The following is a 21,993-nucleotide window of genomic DNA, read 5'->3' as shown; positions in this document are numbered from 1 at the left end:
TCTTGTTGCGATCCATCCTTGAATCGCTGCAACGTCTTAACACCTGAGTGCTTATTTCTGACGAGGAAAAAAGCGGCGAAGTTTGGACTTCTAGAGCAGCTGATTACACGCGAGGAATTCGGCGTAAACAGGGTCGATGATGCATCTGGTGATAAACAGGTGCTAATGGCTTGTCTTGCAAGCGAGCCACAGTGAGTGTTGTTTGCGGCCAACACCCCACAGAGTGACGGCGCTACAAGTTTAATGTTGTTTCTCTTTGCCAAGGGGAATGGTTTGCCCTAAGAATGTCCTTTTTATTTTAAATTTTTACTGGGCAGTAAAGGCCTATACAGTCACACGCGCACTCCCACAAGGGAAGTAGAGAACGCGCATTCAGAACACGAGCAACGCTCTTTCACACGTGTCAACAGTGTCCTTGAAAGAATGAGCTTCTTAGGAAGTACCTGATGTCTTTTCGTTGACGTAATTTCACGAGCTTTTACGATGGTGCAAGTGCTGGCGTGATCCCAAGAAGCGGTGCTGGAGATAAACAATCCACTTCCCGTGAAGTCTTCTCTCCAATGAAGAAAGAAATCACGGGATCTCAAGTTATGCGCAAAAGAAAATGAGAAAAAAATTGATTCATGGTATCGAAGTGCAGTGTGTCAAGTACCCCTATACAGCGCTTTTTTTTTTTATGGCCAAAAATGCCACTGCAACCACTGTGCTTAATGTTCCAGCCTCACTGCAGCTTGCCACAAAAGCGCACGACAGCGAAATCGCTATGTTTTGCGGCAAATAGATGTGGGCTTTGTATATAAATTTGCCCCATACATCTCCGGTCCGCTTGCTGTGATAGCGAAGCAAGGTACTCGACCGGTTCACAATCAATGTTGGAATCGCCGTATGTTAATGCTTATTTGATTTCTCGTCAAATGTTCGAGCGGTTCTTTATATGACTGAGTGAGCAATACTCCCTTCAAAGCTCCCTTTAGGTGGCTTTTTTTCCCCTTTTAACGGCTGCTTTTGCAAACGATTTGTTGTATCTATTCGCATGGGGACAAACAGTTAAACGCTAACTACTCGTGCTCTTTTAGTTTTTCATTTTTAAAGCCGTCGTGTGATGTCCATCGTACGCGGCTCGCGGGAACAGTGAGGCATTATTCCCATTTCGTGGAAAAAATACACATTTGCCCGGCAGCGATATAGATAAATTGCCAATTTATTTCCTGATGCCAGCAGCACAAAGATACGAGAGCTTTAGGAAGAAAATATTCAGAGAGGGTTGGTGGCGGAGCATGTCTAGGATTTTAATCGACACGAGAAGGCATACAACAAATCAGTCGGCTAGTAATGAGAATTATTATCGGTGCCACAAGAGCCTGTATATTAGTTTCCCAAAACGCCATCTACGCGCCTATCGCACTGAACGCAGTGTACGAGAGTAACCAAGAAACAATATTGGCGCAAAAAATACGCATCCGAGAGAATGAAACACTCGTGCCCAATACTCCAGCCACCTGATAAAGTTTTTTGTTCCTGTGCGTGTTATCCGCTTGCTTTCGGGCGTACCGAAAGCCATTCCACTGCATGAACGCTGCGTACTCTTTTCGTCTGCTTCTTGGTCGCTCGCTTGTCAAAGCCAGCGCCAATCACTACATCTTGAAGTATCAACTAAAGCCTCGATCGTCAGTCTTTCGCAGAAATTAGCGCGGCTCTTCGCATGTCTCCTCAGTGGAGAAATTGGTTTCCAGCGGTGTATTGTGCGCGCGCTGAATTGTCTGCTCAAGGAAGCGGGCGTTTTCATCGGCGAAAACTCTTTGGAGGACTTCCTGGGTAAATCGCATCGCCGTCAGCGCGTAGGATGTCGCAGTTGGACGCTATCCTCATCAGACATACACGGAAACGCCGGGTGCAAGCGGTGGAGAAGTGCATTCCCCAAATTTGGCCCACAGAAGCTATCTCCTCCTCCTTTCTCTTTTACATCTTCCAAGCTAATCCGTGTAACTTCCGCCCCTACCTGCACAGCATGCCTGGTATTTAACAGTCTCAAGCTGCTCCTGGGCTGCGTGCAGCTTATGCCGTAGGGGAGGGCTCGATATCAATGAAGGCCATCCACGTGCCCCGTATGTTCGGCCACGTGTCCAAGTGGATGCACATGTAGGACATGTGGCTGGTCTTTATTGTATTCAATATGAGTTCTGCTTTTCGAAGTGAATTGCGTTGCCACCAAGTGCAGGCACAAAATCAGCTCACCAGAAATCTGGTGCGCGGGCCTCAGAGTGCACATTCAGATTTAAAATATTACTCCACACGCGTGACCTACAAAGGACCCTTGCAATGGGCGCTCTTATGCGTGGATTAAGCGTAGAAAGCTGGGCTAGTTGGTTGTTAGTACAATTGTGAGACAATCCAGCGGCTAAAAAAGACACGGAAGAAGGTAGACGCGACAGGACGTTGGTTGGACGGCATTCGTCTTGTCTCGTCTACCTTCGTCCGTGTCTTTTTTAGCCGCTGGAATGTTTCACTTATGCGTGGAGAGGGGGGCGCACCTGCCTCCGTCAATGCTTCGCAGCGTGCAAGTGTGAGGAATTCTTTTGCCTTTTATTGGGAGTGCTTTGGAGAAGCTAGAGATGCAGCAGTGAGCGGAGTTTGGAAGGCCTCGATGGACCAGCGCAGAACGTTGTCCATACTGGCAGGGCAATGCAAGGGACCCTGGGGACGCTATGTGAGACCCAGCCGGCGCTGGGTGACGCGGAGTTGTGGCACCGTCTTGTAGGTCGGGTAGAGTCCGGTGAGCACCGTTCCCGGCAGCGTGCCCACGGAGACTCCGTCCCAGAACTTCTTGCGGCGTGCTTCGCCGATCACCGAGTGGTCGCCCAGCCTCTCGACGGAGTCGCCCTCGCGCAGCCACAGCTCCTTGGGGTGGAGCGGCCGGTGGCTGCGAGACCGTCGCCTCAGTCAGCTCTTTAACTGGCCTCACTTAACGGCCGGTGCGCGCGTGCAGTTAGCGCCACAGCACACGGGATCTGTCGGGAAGCCGCGCTTTAACTACCTCACAGTACACGGCCTTCTACTGCACTGTCGTTCTCGTGTAATGTGCCCCGAACTATAATGTAGCCTTTTTTGAGAGTGGAATTCTGTTCAATTGACAGTTCATTCCCGCAATGGCCGTTTCGAGGCTTACCAGTACAAACAAGCTACCTCCGTTTTAAAGCCTTGGTCGGCATTACATTTAACGATTGTGCAGGTCCCGCCAATGTGAAAGGGAGAAAACATTTTGCACAGAAAGAAAAATGTTTCGGTTATTGCTCTATTGAAGTTGAAAATAACTTTTGCTTGTTATACGTCAAGAGAGAAAATAGTTATAAAGCAGAAAAAAGTGTGCTGGTCTCACATAATTATCGGGTTATCATTTAACGAATGTTCGAACTTTGTTAATATTGATGTCGGAGGGACCTGTACAATTTGCGGCGTCGTTTCAAGGCCGGTGAGCAGATGGGAGTCCAGAAGAGCGTGAACTTTAGCTTGAGGAGCCCTCTCGTTATTGTGGGTCGAATACGCACACTGTCGTAATAAACGAGCCTTGTTGCAGTATCGTTAGATCTGAAGTTATCTTCCAACTGATCAACCTTGCGTTTCACTAATGTGTTCGAGCACTCGAGATTGAGGGTAACCGCACTTATCTTCTGCTGTTAATCCAACCTTAATTCTACTCCAACTTAGCGCTGTGCTCTTGAAATGACATAATCCGATTATACGCTTTTTGCTTAATTGGAACAATAATTAAAAGAGACGAGTCAAATCAAGGGAAACACTGCTGAAGAAATGCCTTTCCATCAACTGCCCACAGGAGCCCCTGTATTCTAGAAAAACCAGCCAAGACGAAGACAAGTTCTCTTGTCGAAGCGTTGGCTAAGCACCCTGAGGCATACCCCTCAGCCGTTGCTCACTTTTTTGTCATATTTTTCTAAGCTCACTAAGATAACGTCGGCACCGGCAAGCTATCCTCCCATCTGAGTAGTGGCCGTGAATACGTATACAGTACCGTCTTTCGATGTCGCGACTACTCTTCTTATCGAGGTAAGCGTGGACCTAAATTGTCATCCAAGCCAGCTCTGTTGTGCGGGCACAAGACCATTGCCGGAAGGTTCGGCGTAAAAGCGGGCGAGATTCCGGCTAGCAAGCTCTCGAGTGCGCTTATACATTAAATAATTGATGAGCTATCTGATTGTCTGGCAAGCCTGACTCCCATGTACTTCTTCGAAGCTGTTTGTAATTCTGGAAATGTTAAGAAATGAGCTATCTAGACAGGCTTCCGTCCTTTCAAGGCAGAATCCACAGAATTAGAATAAATTTGACACTTAGCACCTAAGCAGTAAACTGTCGGGAACTGGAACGAGCTACCTGCTGCGGGAAAGCCCTGCTTAAAAAGAGGATGCTTTCGGGGGAAGTGAGTGGGTGGCTCTACAGCGTACGACACTGGTGCGAACATGGAAACAGGGCGCACTCGCTCACCCGTAGAGGGCCTTCCTGGCCGGGAACTGGACGAACGCATAGAAGTACTCCACGTCCAGCGAGACGAGCTGCGCGGAGGCGTCCGTGCGCCTGGCTTGCATGAGCTCGTAGACGACCCGGCAGACGCCCGAGGACAGGGTGCACACGACCAGGTCGCACTCGGCCAGCAGGAGCAGGTCCCTGGCTAGCGCCAGCAGCGAGGGAAGCGAGTAGCGCGTCCGGTGCTCCCTGGCGGCGGCCGACGCGGCCTCGTCCCCCACGAATGAGTAGTTCCGGAACCTGGGCGAAGCAAACAGTGCCGCTTGCTTATACAGGCGGAGATGCATTTGTTTGCTGAACTGACAACTGACGCTGAAGGAATTGACAGCGAGGGCTGCGCTGCCGTCCTCCGCATGAGCGCCCGCCCTGATAATGTGAAGTTCCACCAAGACCAGGCAAAGAAGCGCAAACTGAGTCACCCGATGCACTGCATGCATAATATTCTTTCGCTGCACAGAGAGGAGCGAGAAGGGTAGTCGTGTTCCCATGCTTCGCAACAGTAATTATTACTGTGCAGCGCACGGATACATATCAGCAGTACTCAACCAACCAGCGCGATCCCCAGTGATAACAATGTCACCTGTGCCTGAGGTCTCGGAAGACGGCCGGCTCGTCGGTGGCGACGAACACCCTCCGCGGCACCTGGGCTCCAGCGGCGGCGAAAAAGGCCTCCGCGTGCTCCATGTACTCCTCCACGTCGTGGAACGATGCCTCGCTCTCCTTGTCTGTGCGCCGGACGTGCAACCTGCACCCGGCAGGAGGCAGGAGCTGTTCACGCAGTGCTAATATTGCGAGAGGTAAAAATTATATTGTTGAAGTCATGAATACGAAGTAATGAACCCGGAGGCAGGAACGCCACCACCGCCAGTGATAAGCAATCTGTGAAGCTCAGTTACACAAGGGCAGTACTGCGATTTCGCCTCAGTACTGCATCCGGGATAAGAAAAAGACAAGGAAATATAAGTGGTGAAATAAGGACGCTACAGCGAAAGAAAAAAAAAAACATTACTGCTGATGGAAAAAAAGAGCTGGAGTGAGGAAGTAAGGTGCAGAAAAGACTGTGTGACGGGTGCACTTTGCACGCATATAATACAAAAAACCGTAATACCAAGAGAAAACAATGTGCGCAATAAAAAGATCTTTAATGCCAGTTTCTATATTACGTTATTAGTTACGAGCCTGTGCAAGCAAAACATGACTTGAGGTATATCCCCGAAAAAAAAAAATCATTAAGCTACACTATAGGATGAATGGTTGGGTTTTTAGAAATAACAGAGCGAAAAAGTCAGAAAAAAAGTATTACACACTAATTTTGTCATAGGAAATGAAGAGTAAGTGGCCACATTTGACCGAAGGCAAGAATGCAGGGGAACAACACAGTCCTTACTGAATAAACACGAGGTGTCATGATGCAAGTTAGTTAAATAAACCACTACCACCACCACCACCACCACCACCACTCAAAAGCACTAGCGAAAAGAACAAGCGCAATACTTATAATTTTGCGGACAGTATCGAATGACTAACACCGCGTCACTGAGTTATTGAAAACACAGAGAAGAAAAAAAAACTGCAAAGGACGGCAGTAACTTCCTCAGCAGATATGCAGAATAGGTTAAGAAAATTTCATCCTGATGAAGGCTGTTGAAAGGTTGTTTGTTTGGCTACTTGTTGCATAGCAGCTTTTATGGCAGCGCGAATAAAATTAAGTAAGGGACGACGACAGAGACAGACCGAAAAAAAGCCCTGCTTGAAAGTTGGGCACCCAGCCACAGCTCCTCGCTTTTCCGGACGTGGCTGAGCTCTGCGGTATAGCATGACGCCCTGTGTTGAATAGCACTTTGGGCGTCGCGTATCTCGTTTTGAATCCAGAATTTTAAAAATGTCTAAAATTACTCTGACTTAGAAAAGATTCAAAGCGGGGCAAGCGCCGGGACCTGAAGATGTTCTCATACCTGACTGTGGAAGAATTATAAGCAATGACTTTTAATGCGCTTTTCAGTGTCACATTAATTTTGTCACCACTACGAAGCTGAGCAGCGTGCTCAGACAGTACTTCCAACCGAAGCCCATTCCGTGCAAGAGCATCCGCCATTTATTTTTTAAACTTGTGTTAGGATTTCCCGTCAAAAAAAAGTGTCGGCCTCACTTCTGAGTCTCCTGCAGAGATAAATAAATGAATAGTTCCAAGTCACATTCCTGTCAGAGAATGCACCGAGATATTTTATTGTGTGTAGATATTAAAGGACTGCCACCGCAGTGGCTCAGTGGTTATGCTGCTCGGCTGCTGACCCGAAAGACGCGGGTTTCATCCCGGCCGCGGCAGTCAAATTTAAATTTCTAGAAGCCCGTGTACTGTACGATGTCAGTACACGTTAAAGAACCCCAGGTGGTCAAAATTTTCGGAGCCCTTCACTGCGGTGTCTCTCATAGCCTGAGTCGCTTTGGGACGTTAAACCCCATAAACTAAACCAAACCATATTCAAGGACTGCAGTGACGCGAGGAGCAAACACTGTTGTGGAAGAATAACAGTATATCAGTTATTGCAGTCTTTAAGGAATTGCTAAAGCTTATTATTTCAGACTTTTTAGCGTTTACCATCAAGGAGTTATCTTCGAACCATTGCGGAGCATGTGCTTGCCTGCAATGAATTTACTTCGATTTTCTCATTTTCTCACGGTATTTTTCTCTCACTGATAAACACCACAAATTAAACTAAAAATAGAAACATTCCCCTATGCACCTTGATTTTTGTGGCTGTTGGCTTCTTTTAAATGTACACTACGTCAAAACGAGCTTCTGATTTCTGTTTCCTTGTCGACTCAAGACTGCGAAAGCTTGGGGTACAAGCCAGTGGAGTACCTTAACAATCTACGATTGGTTGATGACATTGCCTCGCTAATTAAGTAACTCACAGGCCGAAAAAAGCAAGATCAAGGACCTAGACATGCGAACCGGAATGATGCGTCTAAAAATGAATATGAAGAACTATATGGTAACGATTGGAAGGCTCGAAAGGGAACAACACTTTACAATAGGCTGCGACGGATCCGAAGTTGTAAAAGAACACATCAACTCAAAGTAGGTAGTGACCGTAAATCGAGACTACGAGAGTGAAGTAACTAGGAGAAAAAGAGTAGGGCGGAGTGCATTAGGCAAGTACTCACAGATCACGAATGGCAGTTTGCTAGTTTCCCTCATGAGGAAAACAACATATTTTTCTTACTGGTAGTAGCCTATGAAGTATAAATGCAGAGGCTAACGAAAAGGATTCAACTTATATTGAAGACAGTGAGCGAGCTGGGCAAAGGAAAATTATAAGTGCGACGTTAAGAGACACGAAGAGAGCAGAATGGGTTAGGGAACAAACTTGACTTAGATATCCCTGTCGAAATAAGACATTGGGCCCCGATTTGCACTGTTAAACTACACGCGACTTAGGTGTGCTAGCACGTTTGCCCTTGTTAAGCTCTGTGTCCTTGTTTAGGATTTCTTGAGCTTGACAATTCAAGTGGCACCAAAATATTCTTGCGATCGTTGTTCGCTTTTCCTCTTGCAATAAGCCGCCAAACTGCTCATTGCAACTCGAGTCGCCGTTCCCTCTGTTCGGCCGTCTCTGAACTCGCTTGTTGTTGTTGTTGTTGTTGTTGGCCTCAGGAGAAGCCACTTCTACCCGCCTCTCTACTGCACCTTCTTCCGGTCACTTCATCATTCGCCTCTTCTTTCTGGCATCAGCGTGCATACGCTGATGCCATCATTCGCTCCTCAACTTTTTTCCCATCCTGCTTTGCAAGGCTATACTGTCTTCGCAACTGTGCTTCGACTCGCCGCCTCGCTACATCCGATGTATCGGTTGACTCACGTTCGCACTCTCTTTTATTGCGCTGCTATTCAGCTCGTTTGGCCCCTCGGAATCTTTTCGAAGGACCGGCTTTATCTATGGTTTCCCATAAGCAGCACTGCACGTTCCTTGGGTGTGTTCGTCCTTGGCCTTATCTTCCTGGCTTCTGCCTATGTACGCAACTATGATTCGCGCTCATCTTCACACCCGCTCTCCGTTCGGCTGCAGCTGGCACGACGTTCCTCTGAGATTACCCGAGCTTATTCGACAGCTGGCGCGACATCCTTCTCTCATTGGCTGCGGCTGGCGAGATGCTTCTCCGAGATAACCCGACCTTGCCCGTGTTGCTCCGAGGCTTCATCCGCGGACAGGATGATTTTTTTTGCCAGCGAGGAATCTAGCACTAGTGCACTAATAAATTTTATAAAATATAGAGCGCCCTGCTGGATTGAAATCAACTGAGAGTGTTTGGGAGTCATTTGTCATAGTTCAGCATTTAGTGCATCTTTGTTTCGTAATTAGCGGTTACGCAAGCAAATCCCGCTTAAGCGTTCGTGCATAAAGGCAGCAAACCCTTCTATTGGTTTTGCCCAAAGTGACGGAAGAGTTGGAGTGTCGAAGTGTGGTCCCTAACATTCTGTCCGCTGCTGTACAATTTGCTTAGCCTTTTTTTTTATCCTGCCTAAAACGAAAGACCGAAAGCTACCACGCAACAACTCTGCCATTTCAGCGCTTCCAAATGCGCTGTCACAACACTAGATCGTTTTATCTCGGAGGTGCTGTTCCCGAATGGCCTTGGCTTTTGCGGTGTATTCGAGGAATGCATCATGGAAGAGGGGCAAAATACGACGACGCAAAAAACAAACAGCGAGTTGTGTTTATTTATTCTTTGTTCTTCAAATAAATATTCAGTAGCTAGGAAGCACTCGTTTTGTGTCGCCCTTCTTGCGTCCTCGTTTTTTTTTTCGCTTCTTTTATGACGAATCTCATTCAGCTCGTCCAGCTTTTCACCTACCTTACAAGCCAGATGTGCGCTTGCAACTCCTGACACACCGCATCGCTCCGTAGAGGATCGTGTGTGGCGGAAATGACGGTGCGTCGCGATTCACGTGACGTTGCATGAAACATTAATTCCTATTAGAGACATTCTCCGCTCTTGGAGGTAAGCCGAAGCGCAAATACTAGAAAAGAACAAAAAACAAGTGCATCGTGCGGATGTTGCCGATGGAAAAGTTTTGAATGATGACTAGGGCCCGGAAATTTAGGCAGTAAAGAACCCCGAAATAGGCAGGCATCTAGGCTCTAAAAAATATTGAAATATGCGCTATAAAGCAAAAATAGGCGCTTTGAATAATACTCTTTATTCAGAAGTACAAGTTTTCTAAGTCAAACACGGAGCGTGTGGAGTGCTCAACTGAAGCAATAAAGCGCATTCTCAGGTTTTCGAACTTGAAGCTGCTTCGGTTTTCGTTAAGCATAGCTTTGTACTTTAAAAGGCTTCTTGTGACATCGCATGAACTTAGTGGCGCGAACCTAAAACATGAGAGTTGATAAAGGCTTAGGCCTTCAGATGATGTGGCCGTGGAGTGCATATTGCAACCGCGCAAAACGACGCAGGACGAAGAGAGGAAAGCACAGTCGTTTTGCGCGTCGTTTTGCGCGGTTGCAATATGCACTCCATAGTCAACCACCAATTAGCCCGCCTTCACTTGTTAGATGTGGCCGTATCGTCTCCGCGTAGAAAGACTGTGATTTGGGAAATTGTTTCTAGTCATTTATTTTCTACCAATTGTTGCATCTTCGTAGAAGCAGTGCCGCCCTTTCCTTCCAGTCCCCGAAGTGCTGCGGTACTTCTTCCACTACCTTCAACGATTCATCTATTGAGAGTCCAGCCTTTTCCAACTTTGTCATTCTTTCCGTCAATGTTGAGAAGATGGCACTAATGTATGTCAGGTCCCTTTCCAAACTCACCTCTTGCTACACTTCGAGATAAACACTTCGTTACACTACGTTCAAGTTACAAATCGAGAAAAACGTTCGGCGAGACCCGCGCCTTTTATGCGCGCATCGGCGCGTGCCTTTCACCATACATGAACAGATGTATCAAAATTCAAAAACGGCACCGACGTCCGAAATGCCGGATTTAGGCATTTATAGGCAAAAAGTGCGATTAAATAGGTAGTATTTCCTAAAAAATGACAAAAAGGCCGGCAAGTGCAAAAATCCCTCGTTTAGGCATTCATAGGCATGTTTAGGCAAATGCCTAAATTTCCGGGCCTTAATGATGACAAATGGAGCAATCACTTTCTTTTAGTTTAGGTTCACAAATTTCTGCTTTCAAAAGCTATTCGCAGCCAAAATTCTACGACGCGCGGATGGTTGCTGGCGAGAATCTCGTGGGTACCACAACTAGCAAACCCCATCGGGGACAGCGCTTTTCGGGTAAAATGATAGCGTGTTGAAGTCTGCGATTCCGAGCGGAGTCCTAAATCCACCAAGAAGCACAAAATTTGTTTCGCCCAATGAGAACTCAGGATTTGTATCCAAATCTTGCTCGGTAAGCGATAAACACAACAACAATAGTTCAGACTTCAGAACAGACAGTGTAATTCAGATTTCGGCCGTGGAACTGCCTTTGTCGGAGAAAAAAAAAAGCACTGGTCCCACGGCCGAAACCCCGCTGTCAATTAATCAATAGCACTCTCTTATCACCTCTCTCTCACACACGCACACGCGCACGCGCACGCACACAACTATGCAGATGAGCAGCCTACCACAAAACAGTCTGCAGACAGATAAACAAACGCACTACGGCTAAATGCGCATTACGAAACAGTAAGCAGCGCGCAGCGCTAACTTGCCTTTTCTGAAACATCGTTTTCTTTAAGTGCCCATTCAAAGCCGTGTCAGGAATGCTGTGACAGAATATGTACATAAGGATCTACCAGTCTATTCATACTACATCTTCTAGGACTTTCCACTTATGGATCGGTCAAAGAAAGCATCATGATGCAACATAGAAGAGAAAAAATGCTCTGGCTCTGAGCCGTGATTACTACAAAAAACCATAAATGCATGGAAATAAAGATTACAAAAGGGAGGAGTCAGTAACGAGACAAACAGGGAACCGCAAAACGAGAAAATGAAAATATTAGTCTACTCCACCCAGATTTCTTCTTCAGCAGCTCACATTTGTGTGTTCATTTTAGTTCAGTGCGGTCGTGAGGGCACCCCGGGGCATGTTCCGAATTCCTTTCAAATAATAAAGCTTTTCTTTCTCTCTCTCTTTCTCTTTGCAGTTACTTTCATAGGACGCTATCCAGTGGAAACTGCAAAAATAAAGGAACACTAAAACTAACAAATAACCGGTCGTGATATTGTGCGCTTATACTGCTCAGATATATTCCAGACTTGTCTAACTCTGCCGGTATTTCCTTTTTTCCGGAACTCCTAGGTAAAAACAAGAAAAAGACTGCAGGAAACTAGGCTCGTTTCCAAGCTGTTAAACGGGTTTTGCCATAGTTGCATCAGTTGCATTAACCGGCTCGTTTCACATGCGATGGCGTTTCGCTTACCCGACGACTGGCGACTGAAACTGCAACTTGCTCTTAGCCTTGGCGACGATGTCCGCGAGCTGCTCCGAAGGTCGCATGATGTAGGCCATCAGCTGGCCGAACCACCAGGCGTACGGGTCGCCGTGCAGACTGACCAGCGCCTCGGCGACGTCTCGGGGAAGCTCCAGCAGGGCAGCGCGGTTTGGGGACACTGCTCGCGCGTTGGACAAAGAAGCAATTCGGCACCGGCTACGTTCAAAAATGTGCTAATGCGATGCAGACTGAACGGAATAGATTGACATGCGCGGTCCCAGTAATTTTTGAAAACAATCTTTTTTTTTTCAGCTATAAATATGGCGTCTGCGTCATAGTTGTTGACGAAGATTAGAAAACATATGAGTCACGTGAACTAGTAAGGCGGTTAACTAATTTATAATGACTGTTGAAGTTAGGCGCCTGTTTGAAATTAGAAATTTTTACCGTGTCATTAGTATATACCATATGTTTTAAAATTCTGGTTAACATCGCTGCTGTGGCTCAGCAGATTATGGCCATGTGGCACCACCTCTGGAAAAACAGCGTGCCTTTGGAGCGCGCATGGTGGTGAACATATTTTAACGAAATTGTTTAGGAGGTTGTAGCGGCGGGTGGGGCTCTCAGTCCGGAACCACATTGGCGTAGGCTGCTGTCCGCGCTCTTTCGATGAGTTCTTAGCTACGCCCTCCTGTACGCGTAGCTCTAAATGCACCTGTAACGTGACTTTTTCTCTCCCATCTAAGCTGGAACAACGAGCAACGGCCAACAATACGCATGGCAGCAGAGTTTTGTCTGAGACAAAACGAAACAGGCGTCCGCCTGCTGAGCGTTATCTGCTCGCGTTTATGAGCCCAAGGTGGTCGAGATTATTCAGGGACACTCCCATAAAGCATCTGTTTATCTCTCCCCTCTTTCACAGCCTCTTTCATCCCTGTTCTCACGGTGCAATTGAGCTATCTACCGTGAAGTGAGACGGTTAATCAAAACGAATTTATTTTTCCCCGCACAGGCGCATTCCGCGTGATCCGCTCTGGATGGCCGACTTGAATAACGCAGTAAACTCGGCCGCCACAAGCAGCACTGAAAAAGCAGTCAGCTGCCGAAGTGTTTCGCCGTTGCGAGAAACGCTGTGTAACGTGAATAACTCGCGCAAAGCTGTCACCGTGATGCCGGCTGGCTTTGCTGATGCGTCAGCACTACAGTAGAGACTAAGGCCTACAGACTTAGAGAGGTAACTTGGGCTACCATAATGTTCGCAGCGGGCGTACGGCCTCGTGCATGGCTCTGGTTACATGACGACACATGACCCTCACGTGCCGGAAAGTTGGCAAATTACGTAAAGACCACCAGAATCCACCGACTAAAAAAAAAAGACTTTCAGTGCTACATCGCAAATGTGGAATTTTTCAAGCCAGCGCTGTGGACAGCGCTGTTTTCTAGTGCACTTACAATTCTCTCCGGGCCACGGCGAGCGCGGTTCCACTCTTTCCGGGCAGGCGAAGCTCAACGGCAGGAAGACGCGGCTCCACGCCGAAGGTGCGTAGTGCCATGGCTCCGAGTCGACCAGCACCGGGCGGCCCAGGCTGAGGCCCCGCGCCAGGCACCATAGGACGTCGTGGATGGCCGACGAGAAGCCGTACGGGTTGGCCAGCCGACACACGAGTGCCCGCGAGCAGTTGCCCTCGTTCTGGTTCCGCTCGATGGCGCGCCTCACCTGCGCGTCGGTCACAGTTTGGATTTGAGGTCCTTTCACTGCACACGCCTTGCCGTAGAAAACGTACAGTCTTTGTCAAAAGTAACCAGGCTGCACGTTTCTCTTCTCAGTCGTATAAAAAAGCTATTATGCCAGCCTTGAAGGCATAAATCTCTGGTATGGTAAGAAGAACCCCTGTTCTCACCTTCAAAACACTTTTTAATATTTAGGGAAGCCGTGAGGGCTCTGTTATACGAATGAGAATAAAACCATGTAGCCTGGTTACTTTTGACAAAGACTGTACATTGCGTTAGTAAGGTGTTAGCGGTGTGATTCCGTTAACTGAAATGGCATTCTTTGTGGGCTAAATATGACGACAAACACCATGCGATACACGCAATATAAAATCTCTTAATCAGTGTGCTGGACTTGAAGTGTTTGAGGAATTACAACTTACCCACGCACAAAGTTCAAATATGCATGTTACACGCTCATAAAGTGATCTGCTTTTGGGTTCTTGCGTACTGAGCGACATCCGGAGAGAATAACTATAACGGTAGTTTTTTAGTACGCGAAAACGCTCCGTGTGGGATACGCGTGTGGTTGTGCAAGCAAACTGCACAATACCAGGCACGAGAAGTGGGCGTGATAAACGCCCATGACAATGCAGGTTCGGCGGCAGGGCTGCGTGCGTTTCCACAAGCGCCCTGTTTTCGCATGCAAAAAAAAAACAAAAAAAAACGAGGGGACACTTAAGCTCCAGCGTAAGCGTATGACGCGATAGCCTAATGGGATAATTTCCATACATGCGGAAGGTCATTCTCAACTTTACATCCGCCGCCGCCGTGGCTCAGTGGCTATGGTGCTCGGCTGCTGACCCGAAAGACGCGGGTTCGATCCCGGCCGCGGCGGATGGAATTTCTTTGGAGGAGAAATTCTAGAGGCCCGTGTACTGTGCGATGTCAGTGCACGTTAAAGAACCCCAGGTGGTCGAAATTTCCGGAGCCCTTCACTACGGCGTCTCTCATAGCCTCAGTCGCTTTGGGACGTTAAACCCCATAAACCAAACCAAACCAACTTTACATCCAAAGCTCCATGGTTGTCCTATACCACTTCTGGCGAAGTGGTGCAGCAGTTAAGCCACGTGCAACTGCCCTGCGATGGCAGGTGCTCCCAGGGGTGGGCCTTGTGCCCCCCCGGATCGCTCTTCGCGAGCGATCAATCAGTAATTTAACTGGTACCTGGCACGGCGGGCAAGTTGTGATGACGCCACAAGGTCATGTGACCTTAGTGGCCCACCAGCCTCCTAAAACAAACTCTCTCTCTTCTCTGGGCACAACCTGCCAGAGTCATGCTCATGATGTTTCGCTCACAACGCCGACGCCACATTTTCTGCGTAAGGGGGCCTTTATAACGCTATCGTTTTAGAAGGTTCCATGCAGGCTTGGCTTTACTGCTTTGTCAACAAGGCGTCGCCGCTTACCCGTGCCGCGAAATGGGGCCGCTGAGCGAGTCAACTCGTGGCGCCTGGAGGAAATATGGGATTTTTTTCTCCCTGCGGCGCGGTCCACTGTGTTCCCCACCTATATACCTCACACAGCTCTTGCGAGAAATAGAGACGAATGTAGACGGTAAACTACGCACTCGCTCAAGAACTTGGCTAATCCTCCAAGCAAGGATTCTTGATTTAGACGATCTTGTCAGGGCAGTCATCGCGGTCGAAGATGAGCAACAAGAAGCTCTTTATTGCGATCTCTTAATTACGAATACCTGGACGCTTAACAGCTCATCCTGCCTTTTCGAGAAATGGTCGACAATTGTTCTAGTGGATTTTGCTGTCCTGTAGGCTCTTTTTCATATGGAAAATGACGTGGACGGCAAGTTTCTGCCTTCGGCGTTCTATCAACGGCGCAGTTGCTGAAGAGCAGCCGCAGTCTTGGAGCTTTTGTCAGCTGCCTGGGTGACGCTGAAGTTGTGAACAGGAAACCCCTCTTGGATGTTCATACACCTGGGCATAGAAGCCCTACCCCAGTGGGGCCTTAAACAGGGCTATTCCACATTGTAGTTGGTGCACAGTAGATATTTTTAGAGCGCTACGTATTAGGGGGCAGATTACCGTGAAAGACGTAGTAGCTTGCGTAGTCAGGAAGTGTCCATGGAAAACACTAAACATGGTAGCCGGCATGCTTCCTCTACCGCCGAGCCCGCGTTACGAAGGCGGCCTAAGGAAACTTCGTTCTAGGCTTATTCCGCGCCAATTCTGACGGACTCGAAATTGGCACTTCAGAGGCGAAAGAGTGGATTCACCCCACAAAGGTTATGCCGCTGCTTGATGCCTTTGGTGCAGCAACTGCACTGCTGGGCATTTTGTATGCGTTTTCAGTGGATTCTTTCTCATAGGGGCGTCCATGAAAACGAGGTGGCTGACAGCCTCGCTCATTAAGAATTGTCTTCTGAACCACCGAGAAAAGTCTTTCAAGCTTCCAAGCCATCTTTTAGAGACACAGGAATAAACCATTCCAAATCCCTGCGGTTTCCGCCTAAGCGACCCTGAGGGCTGGAAAAGGCTGAAGCCATACCGTTGCACTGCTTACGCATCGGTTGTACTTGTGTTCCAGCTTGGATGTATAAGACATGGCTGACATCATCTCCGTTATGTTATTCCCCTGGTGATTTGAGGTGACTCACAGTATCACCTAATAGTATTTTCTAATTACGACGCGGAGCGGTAGGTCCTGCTGGACTCAGTCAAAAGGCCAAATGTGCCCCACGGATCTCCGCAGGCCACCGTTAGCACACGAGGGAACCGAACGATTAGGAGCGAGGCTTTCCGCCTTCTACAGTTTCTGCACAATGCTTCCCCGCTGTAGCCAACAACAACCTTCACCTCTCAGCCTCAAACTGCTTTCGAATTTCACCTTCGCGTAAAATGTTATTAGATAAATCCCAAAGGCACAGGATATATGACTCGCTGAAACACGACAGTAGTAGCAAAAACTGATTTTTGCGCATGATACTGAACAGTTTATAAGCACTGTGGCATCGGGTCAGTCGAGAGTGGCTTTTGTTCTACCGTTTGCATTCAGTGTTTGCTCACTTAACGAAATCACTTGCGAAAACGTAGCCCTACTCATTACCTGTGTTGTCCGTATGTCCGATGAGTGCATGAAGGGACATAGCAGTGGGAAGGCTTTGCTTGCAAAAGGGATAGTTGCGATCGCTGCACTGAGGCAGCTATGTAGTCGCCGCCCCGTTTTGATTTCCGCGCGCCCGACAAATTGGCCCGAAGCAGTTCGCTTTTTGGTTCCTAGATGGCGGGCCTTTTTGAACATCCCTTTGCAAACCGCTGGAACGGAAAGACGGAGCCACCAAGTTGGTCAAATAAAGAAATTAAGGCGGCCACCGATCAACGACGGATGTCTTCGCGGGAGCATAGAGTGACGAAAAAGGCGTAGATTTCTCAAAATGAAATAGGCAAAAAATGGGAGTCATATCGTCAAAAGAAACCACAAGCACAGATTCCCGCCCGGGGTAATATAAAACGGTCCAGTGATCACTGGATGGCTGAAGTTCGCGAAACAACTAAGAGTGGGCCAAGAAAATTTTAGAACCACATAGGCTTTCTAAAACAACAAAAAAAATAAATAAAGGAAGCAGGAATAGATTCAATATCCTGGCGGAAACTGTATAGAGGGAACGACGCTTTGAAATACATAAATCAGTTTAATAGCTGAGTCTATTTCTGAAGGACGCAAAGTCCGGCGAGTTGCTTGCTACCTGGCATAATGAAACGGCGCAAAAGGCGCAGGACGATGAAGATAGGGCAATACAACAGGGCGCTGACTATCAACTGGTTGCTGTATTCAGAGAGCACACATACGTATCCGAGGTATTCATTGGACATCATGGGCGTTATTGTATGGTGCAGCGAGCAGCTTCAGCACTGCAAACCGGAGCATGTGGCAAAAAGCCGATTACATTAGCTTGATCCCTTGCAACATACGCAACTAAATGGCCGCCTTTTCGTCCTTGGTGCATATTCCCTATATAGAAAACGTATTCAGACCAAAAAAAAGAACGCAGCGAAAGGAGAGGTACAGATGCAGATAGTGTACCTTTAAAACAGAGATAAAATTTGAAAGCAAAAAGCCCCGCATGCGCTGTCCGGTCAGGCGTAAGAAGAGAAAGCCAGCATCTCAAAATTTACATCAGTAAGACAGATGAGGCTAGTACAGATTGCATGAACATAATCTCACTCTTTAAGATTTAGTGACAGCTGCTCAACACACGGGTCCTCTTCCTTCTGAATGCAGAAGCCTTCAACGACTTCGCGATATACTCTATGCTCGTTCTTGTAGATTATTGTCGTGCGGTCTAATTATGGATAGCAGTGGCGACACTGTCATCAGTACCGCACAGGATTCCAGCTCGGCGGTTTACTCAGACGGTATCCAAGGCTCTCCAAGGCGCATATTAACTCATCGTCCCGTTTGCCCAATATAATTCATTGCACAGGAAAGGGGAATTCTATAGCCCCCCCCCTTCCCCTCCTTTTCCTGCATGGAACAAACACTTGCTCATAGCGCATGCGGCACCCGCTCTGTGTGCAATTCTTATTCCAGCCTTCACGCTTTCTGATACGGGCACAAATTATTCCTAGGTTGTTCTCGGTTGCGAAAAGCTCCTTTACAATGCATCTTGCAGCAACGTTAACGTTCTTCAGGCGATGCACACGCCATGATCATACGAGATTGCTGTCGTCCGTTGCTTAGAGCCATTCCTCTTATGTGGTGGGCATTTTAATTTTTCAGCCACTCTTTCACATCATTGTGCAAGAGATTACCAGGAAAACCAGACTCCTTGAAATGGCTAACCTGGTTTCACAAGGTGGTCTCCATATTGTGAGGATCGGATTTTGAAAGCGATATGCGGCAACCCGTGAAACCGCGATACACTAGTTGATAATATTTGAATGTCCCAAGTCATAGCCGAGGTTCCAGTGCGGTTCAGCACTTTGTCGAGATATTTGAGGGGTTAGGAAAAAGATTCAGCTTTAGTGTAAAGGCAGCCAACGTAGAATGTATCCAGTTTTTGAACCAGAAAGTTCTGTTTGGGGAGAAATCTGTCTGTAGGGATTGCCGCCGTCGGTCGGGTAAGCCGCTGAGAATTTGCTTCGGCTGTCACGGCAGCTTACTGATGAACACGAAAATGGGAATTTAACTTGCATCCTCATCTAGCGCTGCGCGACATCAATTTTACCACATCGGCGCTTTTAGAGCGAGGCAAACGTGCTGCAGTGAGCGGAAAGCAAAAAACGCTGGGCGTGTGTAGTGCCACGAAAAGTGAGGAAAGGTACGAACCTTGTTCTTCAGCTGAAACAAGGCTTGGCGCTTTCGTTTCACGACGCCCATTTCGTGAGCCATGGCTCTGATTTCGGTGGCCAGATGACGAAGACGTTCGCGGGCGGAGATAGAGACGGTGGCCAGGGTATGGGCGACTGCCTTGGGTGCCTTCTTGGCGATCGACCGCATGTGGAAGCTAAGGAAGCGGTCCATTTCGTGCACGCTCAGCTGGATGTGGTTGTAGAGCGCCGCCGTGCTCTCGAAGCCCAGGAAGCGTCCTCCCGGCGCGAACCTCGCGCTGCTCACCAGGTCCCGGGGGGTGGCCGTAGGCTCCGCCAGTCGCCTCAGGCGGGCCCTTTACACATCGCGATTTCAATATTTAGATCTGGCACGGCACATGCGGCGTTTTACCTAAAGAGAAATAGAATGTATTCATTCTGTTCCTTTTAATGTCACAATTTTCTGGTGCAGATGCGACTCCCTGGCAGGCCCGCGGCTGCTTTATAATCTTCTCGAAGGCCGATGCTCGCCTGCCATTTTCCATTCTCTTGAGGACCATTTCAAGAGTGATCGCTTCATCGATAAAGTTCTGACTCAAGGCACCTGACGAATGAGCCGTCGTCCGATGTCGAATGATATGTCAAATGAGGCGTTTGAATCACTGCGTGAACATTGCTCCTTTACTCTTATCCTGTTACTCTAGAGAAGGCTATTTCTCAAGTTCCCAGTTACTCGCTGTATCAGTCGCAGTCGAAAGTAGATCAACGGTAACTTGTGATGCCTTGGTGTCAATGACCGTGTAAGGAGATGTGGCAGTTTGAAAGCAGTGTAAAAACCATTGAAGTGAATGCAGAATGCAGCAGTAGACAGCGTGTGTACAGCGGTCCGGGGTGCTCTGGCATACGCGTGCAGGACTCCACTTTTGCTTTAAATGCAATTAGGGGAACGGATTAAGAGAAAAAGAAACTCAATAATCAGCGAAACTGTCTTACCAGACTGACGGTTCGGATTCCAGTGGCAGGATGCCGTACATCTCCAAAGGAATCTTGTCGTGCTCATTCTCCGCTAGCGTGAAGGCTTCCCGGCTGCTATTCCAGGCCCAAAATGCCGCGCTGGCGCTGAACAGCAACAAGAGCAGCGTCGGCCATCGCTGCATTCGCCGCATGCTCTCGTCGCTGGACGCAGCTGTTGTCCCTCGTGCGCCAGCCTGCCGGAAGGGTGACCCGTGCGCGGCTGCCAGGCGCGGCCCAGCGACAAAGGCGCCCCTTCCGCTGTTTTTGTGCTAGCAGTCCATGTGGGCCACGCGGTAATGAGCCACCGTAACTGACGGAAAACTCAGTTTGAGCGCCACCTTTCCGTCCATCCATGCGACCGATGCTACGCATACGACATTGTATGGGGCAGCCACTTTCATATGCAGCGCGAATCGGTGCGTTTTACTTTCGCCGAGTGTTAAGCATCAACAACCATGCTCCAATAATTGTGCGGCAGCGTTATTCAGAAGAGGGACTTGTTGGTGCCATAATTTTCGCTACGCTGTGTTTTTATTTATTAATTTAAAGATACTGCTAGCTTCTTTGAAGCGCCTGTGGCAGATTTGAGGGACAAATATATGTACTAGAAAAATGCTTGCTGTGGAAATCCTTGCACTCCGCCGCTGTCTCAGCGCGGCCACCGCCACCGTGTTGCGATGTTGTCGCGGAGAGAATGTTTGGTGACTACTCGTTGTCACTTGGCTGTTGCTCCTCCCCCGGTTGACCAACGGAGCTTTTCAACTAGAGGATTTTGGCGGAATTTCAGGACCAGCTCTGGAAGCTGCGCACTGCGCGACCGTCCGGGCATGGCCAGGAGAAACAGCTCAGGGACAGTGGAAGGTGCGTACTCTACTGGTCTTGTCCGCTGGCTCTAGCGGGATCCGTACGGACCAGTCCATGTTTAAGCTCACCTTCACGGGGCTCTGTGACCTGCAACGGCTCGAGCCTGTCTAGCACGGTTCAGCTAACTGCGACAAGCGTACATTGCGTTGACTGCCCACTCTTTCTCGCGAATTAGCCCAGCGGTCGCCGCGAAAGAGATCACAGCACTGCCGTGGGGATCTTCTGCAACGGTGTGCTAGCGTTGCTCATTGCTCGTGTCACCTTGTGAGCGCAGCGGAGCCTCGCTCCTCGTGCTTAAAAAAATGGCTTAAATAAACGTATCATTTGTGAAGTTATATGCCTGTTTCCAAGAGGCGAGCCGGTCACCTCTTTGCTGAGGTCGAGTTTGACGCAGCGGTGGCCTAGTATGCGTGTTCCAAAGGCAGTTTGAGTATATTTAAACCAACGTGGTCACAACTTCGGTGAACTTAAATACGTTCCTACCCTAGCACACTAGCTCGACCGCAACGCCAACAGCGGCTGGACTTTGATGACAGCTTATGCATTGTCCAGTCAGCATTCTAACCTGCAAGATGTAGAAAACATAAAGGCATTCCTAAGGCAGAAATTTAAAACATTACAGCCAACAGGGTTAAACGCCTGCCAGGGAAACATGAAATCTCTCAGGTATATTTCGTTGCTCACGTAATCCTTCATTATAGTCTTGAACCTGGCCAGAGTCAAGCTAAAAGGAAAATCAGAAGTTAAAAACGTGTTGAACTGCGTTCCGCTAACCTCGTATGGCCTCTTTGTCATTTCTTTCGTCGTTTTCTTTTCATCTACCTTTATCTTTCGTTGTGCACCTTGCTGCTGTAGTTTCTGAGTGATCTCCCCCCCCCCCCCCCCCACCCCAACACACGCACATTTTTGTCTCATTTCTTCTGGCATTCCCAAACGTAAAACACGCTTTACTACGCCGTTATTGTCCTCTCCTCTTGTATCCCCTCTTTAGCTCTTCTAACTTTCACTTAACTGGTTCTGCTGTGCAGCAGTGTTTATTTATTTGAAATTTTCCCAGTCAACCCACCGTCCTCTTTACTATTCAACCTGTCGCAGTTCTCCTGCCTGGGCAAC

The 21,993-nt window shown here is 48.2% G+C and overlaps 1 protein-coding gene across 1 annotated transcript; it reads right to left on the bottom strand.

Moving 5' to 3' along the window:
- Nucleotides 1–2,639: 2,639 nt before the first annotated feature.
- Nucleotides 2,640–20,188, bottom strand: LOC149340051 (alpha-(1,6)-fucosyltransferase-like). The gene is made up of 7 exons (XM_089548783.1): nucleotides 19,996–20,188; nucleotides 19,022–19,358; nucleotides 13,418–13,682; nucleotides 11,954–12,143; nucleotides 5,117–5,281; nucleotides 4,498–4,776; nucleotides 2,640–2,920 (listed from the first exon to the last, which is right to left on the bottom strand). The coding sequence occupies exons 1-7, from the start codon at nucleotides 20,166–20,168 to the stop codon at nucleotides 2,704–2,706; spliced, it is 1,626 nt and encodes a 541-aa protein (XP_089404909.1). The 5' UTR covers nucleotides 20,169–20,188; the 3' UTR covers nucleotides 2,640–2,703.
- Between the last annotated feature and the right edge of the window lie 1,805 nt (nucleotides 20,189–21,993).

The sequence above is a fragment of the Amblyomma mixtum genome, chromosome 6, assembly GCF_055824585.1.
Source record: "Amblyomma mixtum isolate Tamu chromosome 6, ASM5582458v1, whole genome shotgun sequence".
NCBI lineage: Eukaryota > Metazoa > Arthropoda > Arachnida > Ixodida > Ixodidae > Amblyomma > Amblyomma mixtum.
This window is presented reverse-complemented; position numbering and strand designations above follow the sequence as displayed.

What these genes read in the sequence shown, in the direction of transcription:
- LOC149340051 (XM_089548783.1), bottom strand. Translation starts at nt 20,168, where the DNA reads ATGCGGCGAATGCAGCGATGGCCGACGCTGCTCTTGTTGCTGTTCAGC. An exon ending in GCCGTGGCCCGGAGAGAATT is followed by an intron (nt 12,144 to 13,417) that starts GTAAGTGCACTA and finishes ACGCGCGAGCAG; the next exon opens with TGTCCCCAAACCGCGCTGCC. An exon ending in TTTCAGTCGCCAGTCGTCGG is followed by an intron (nt 5,282 to 11,953) that starts GTAAGCGAAACG and finishes TGCCGGGTGCAG; the next exon opens with GTTGCACGTCCGGCGCACAG.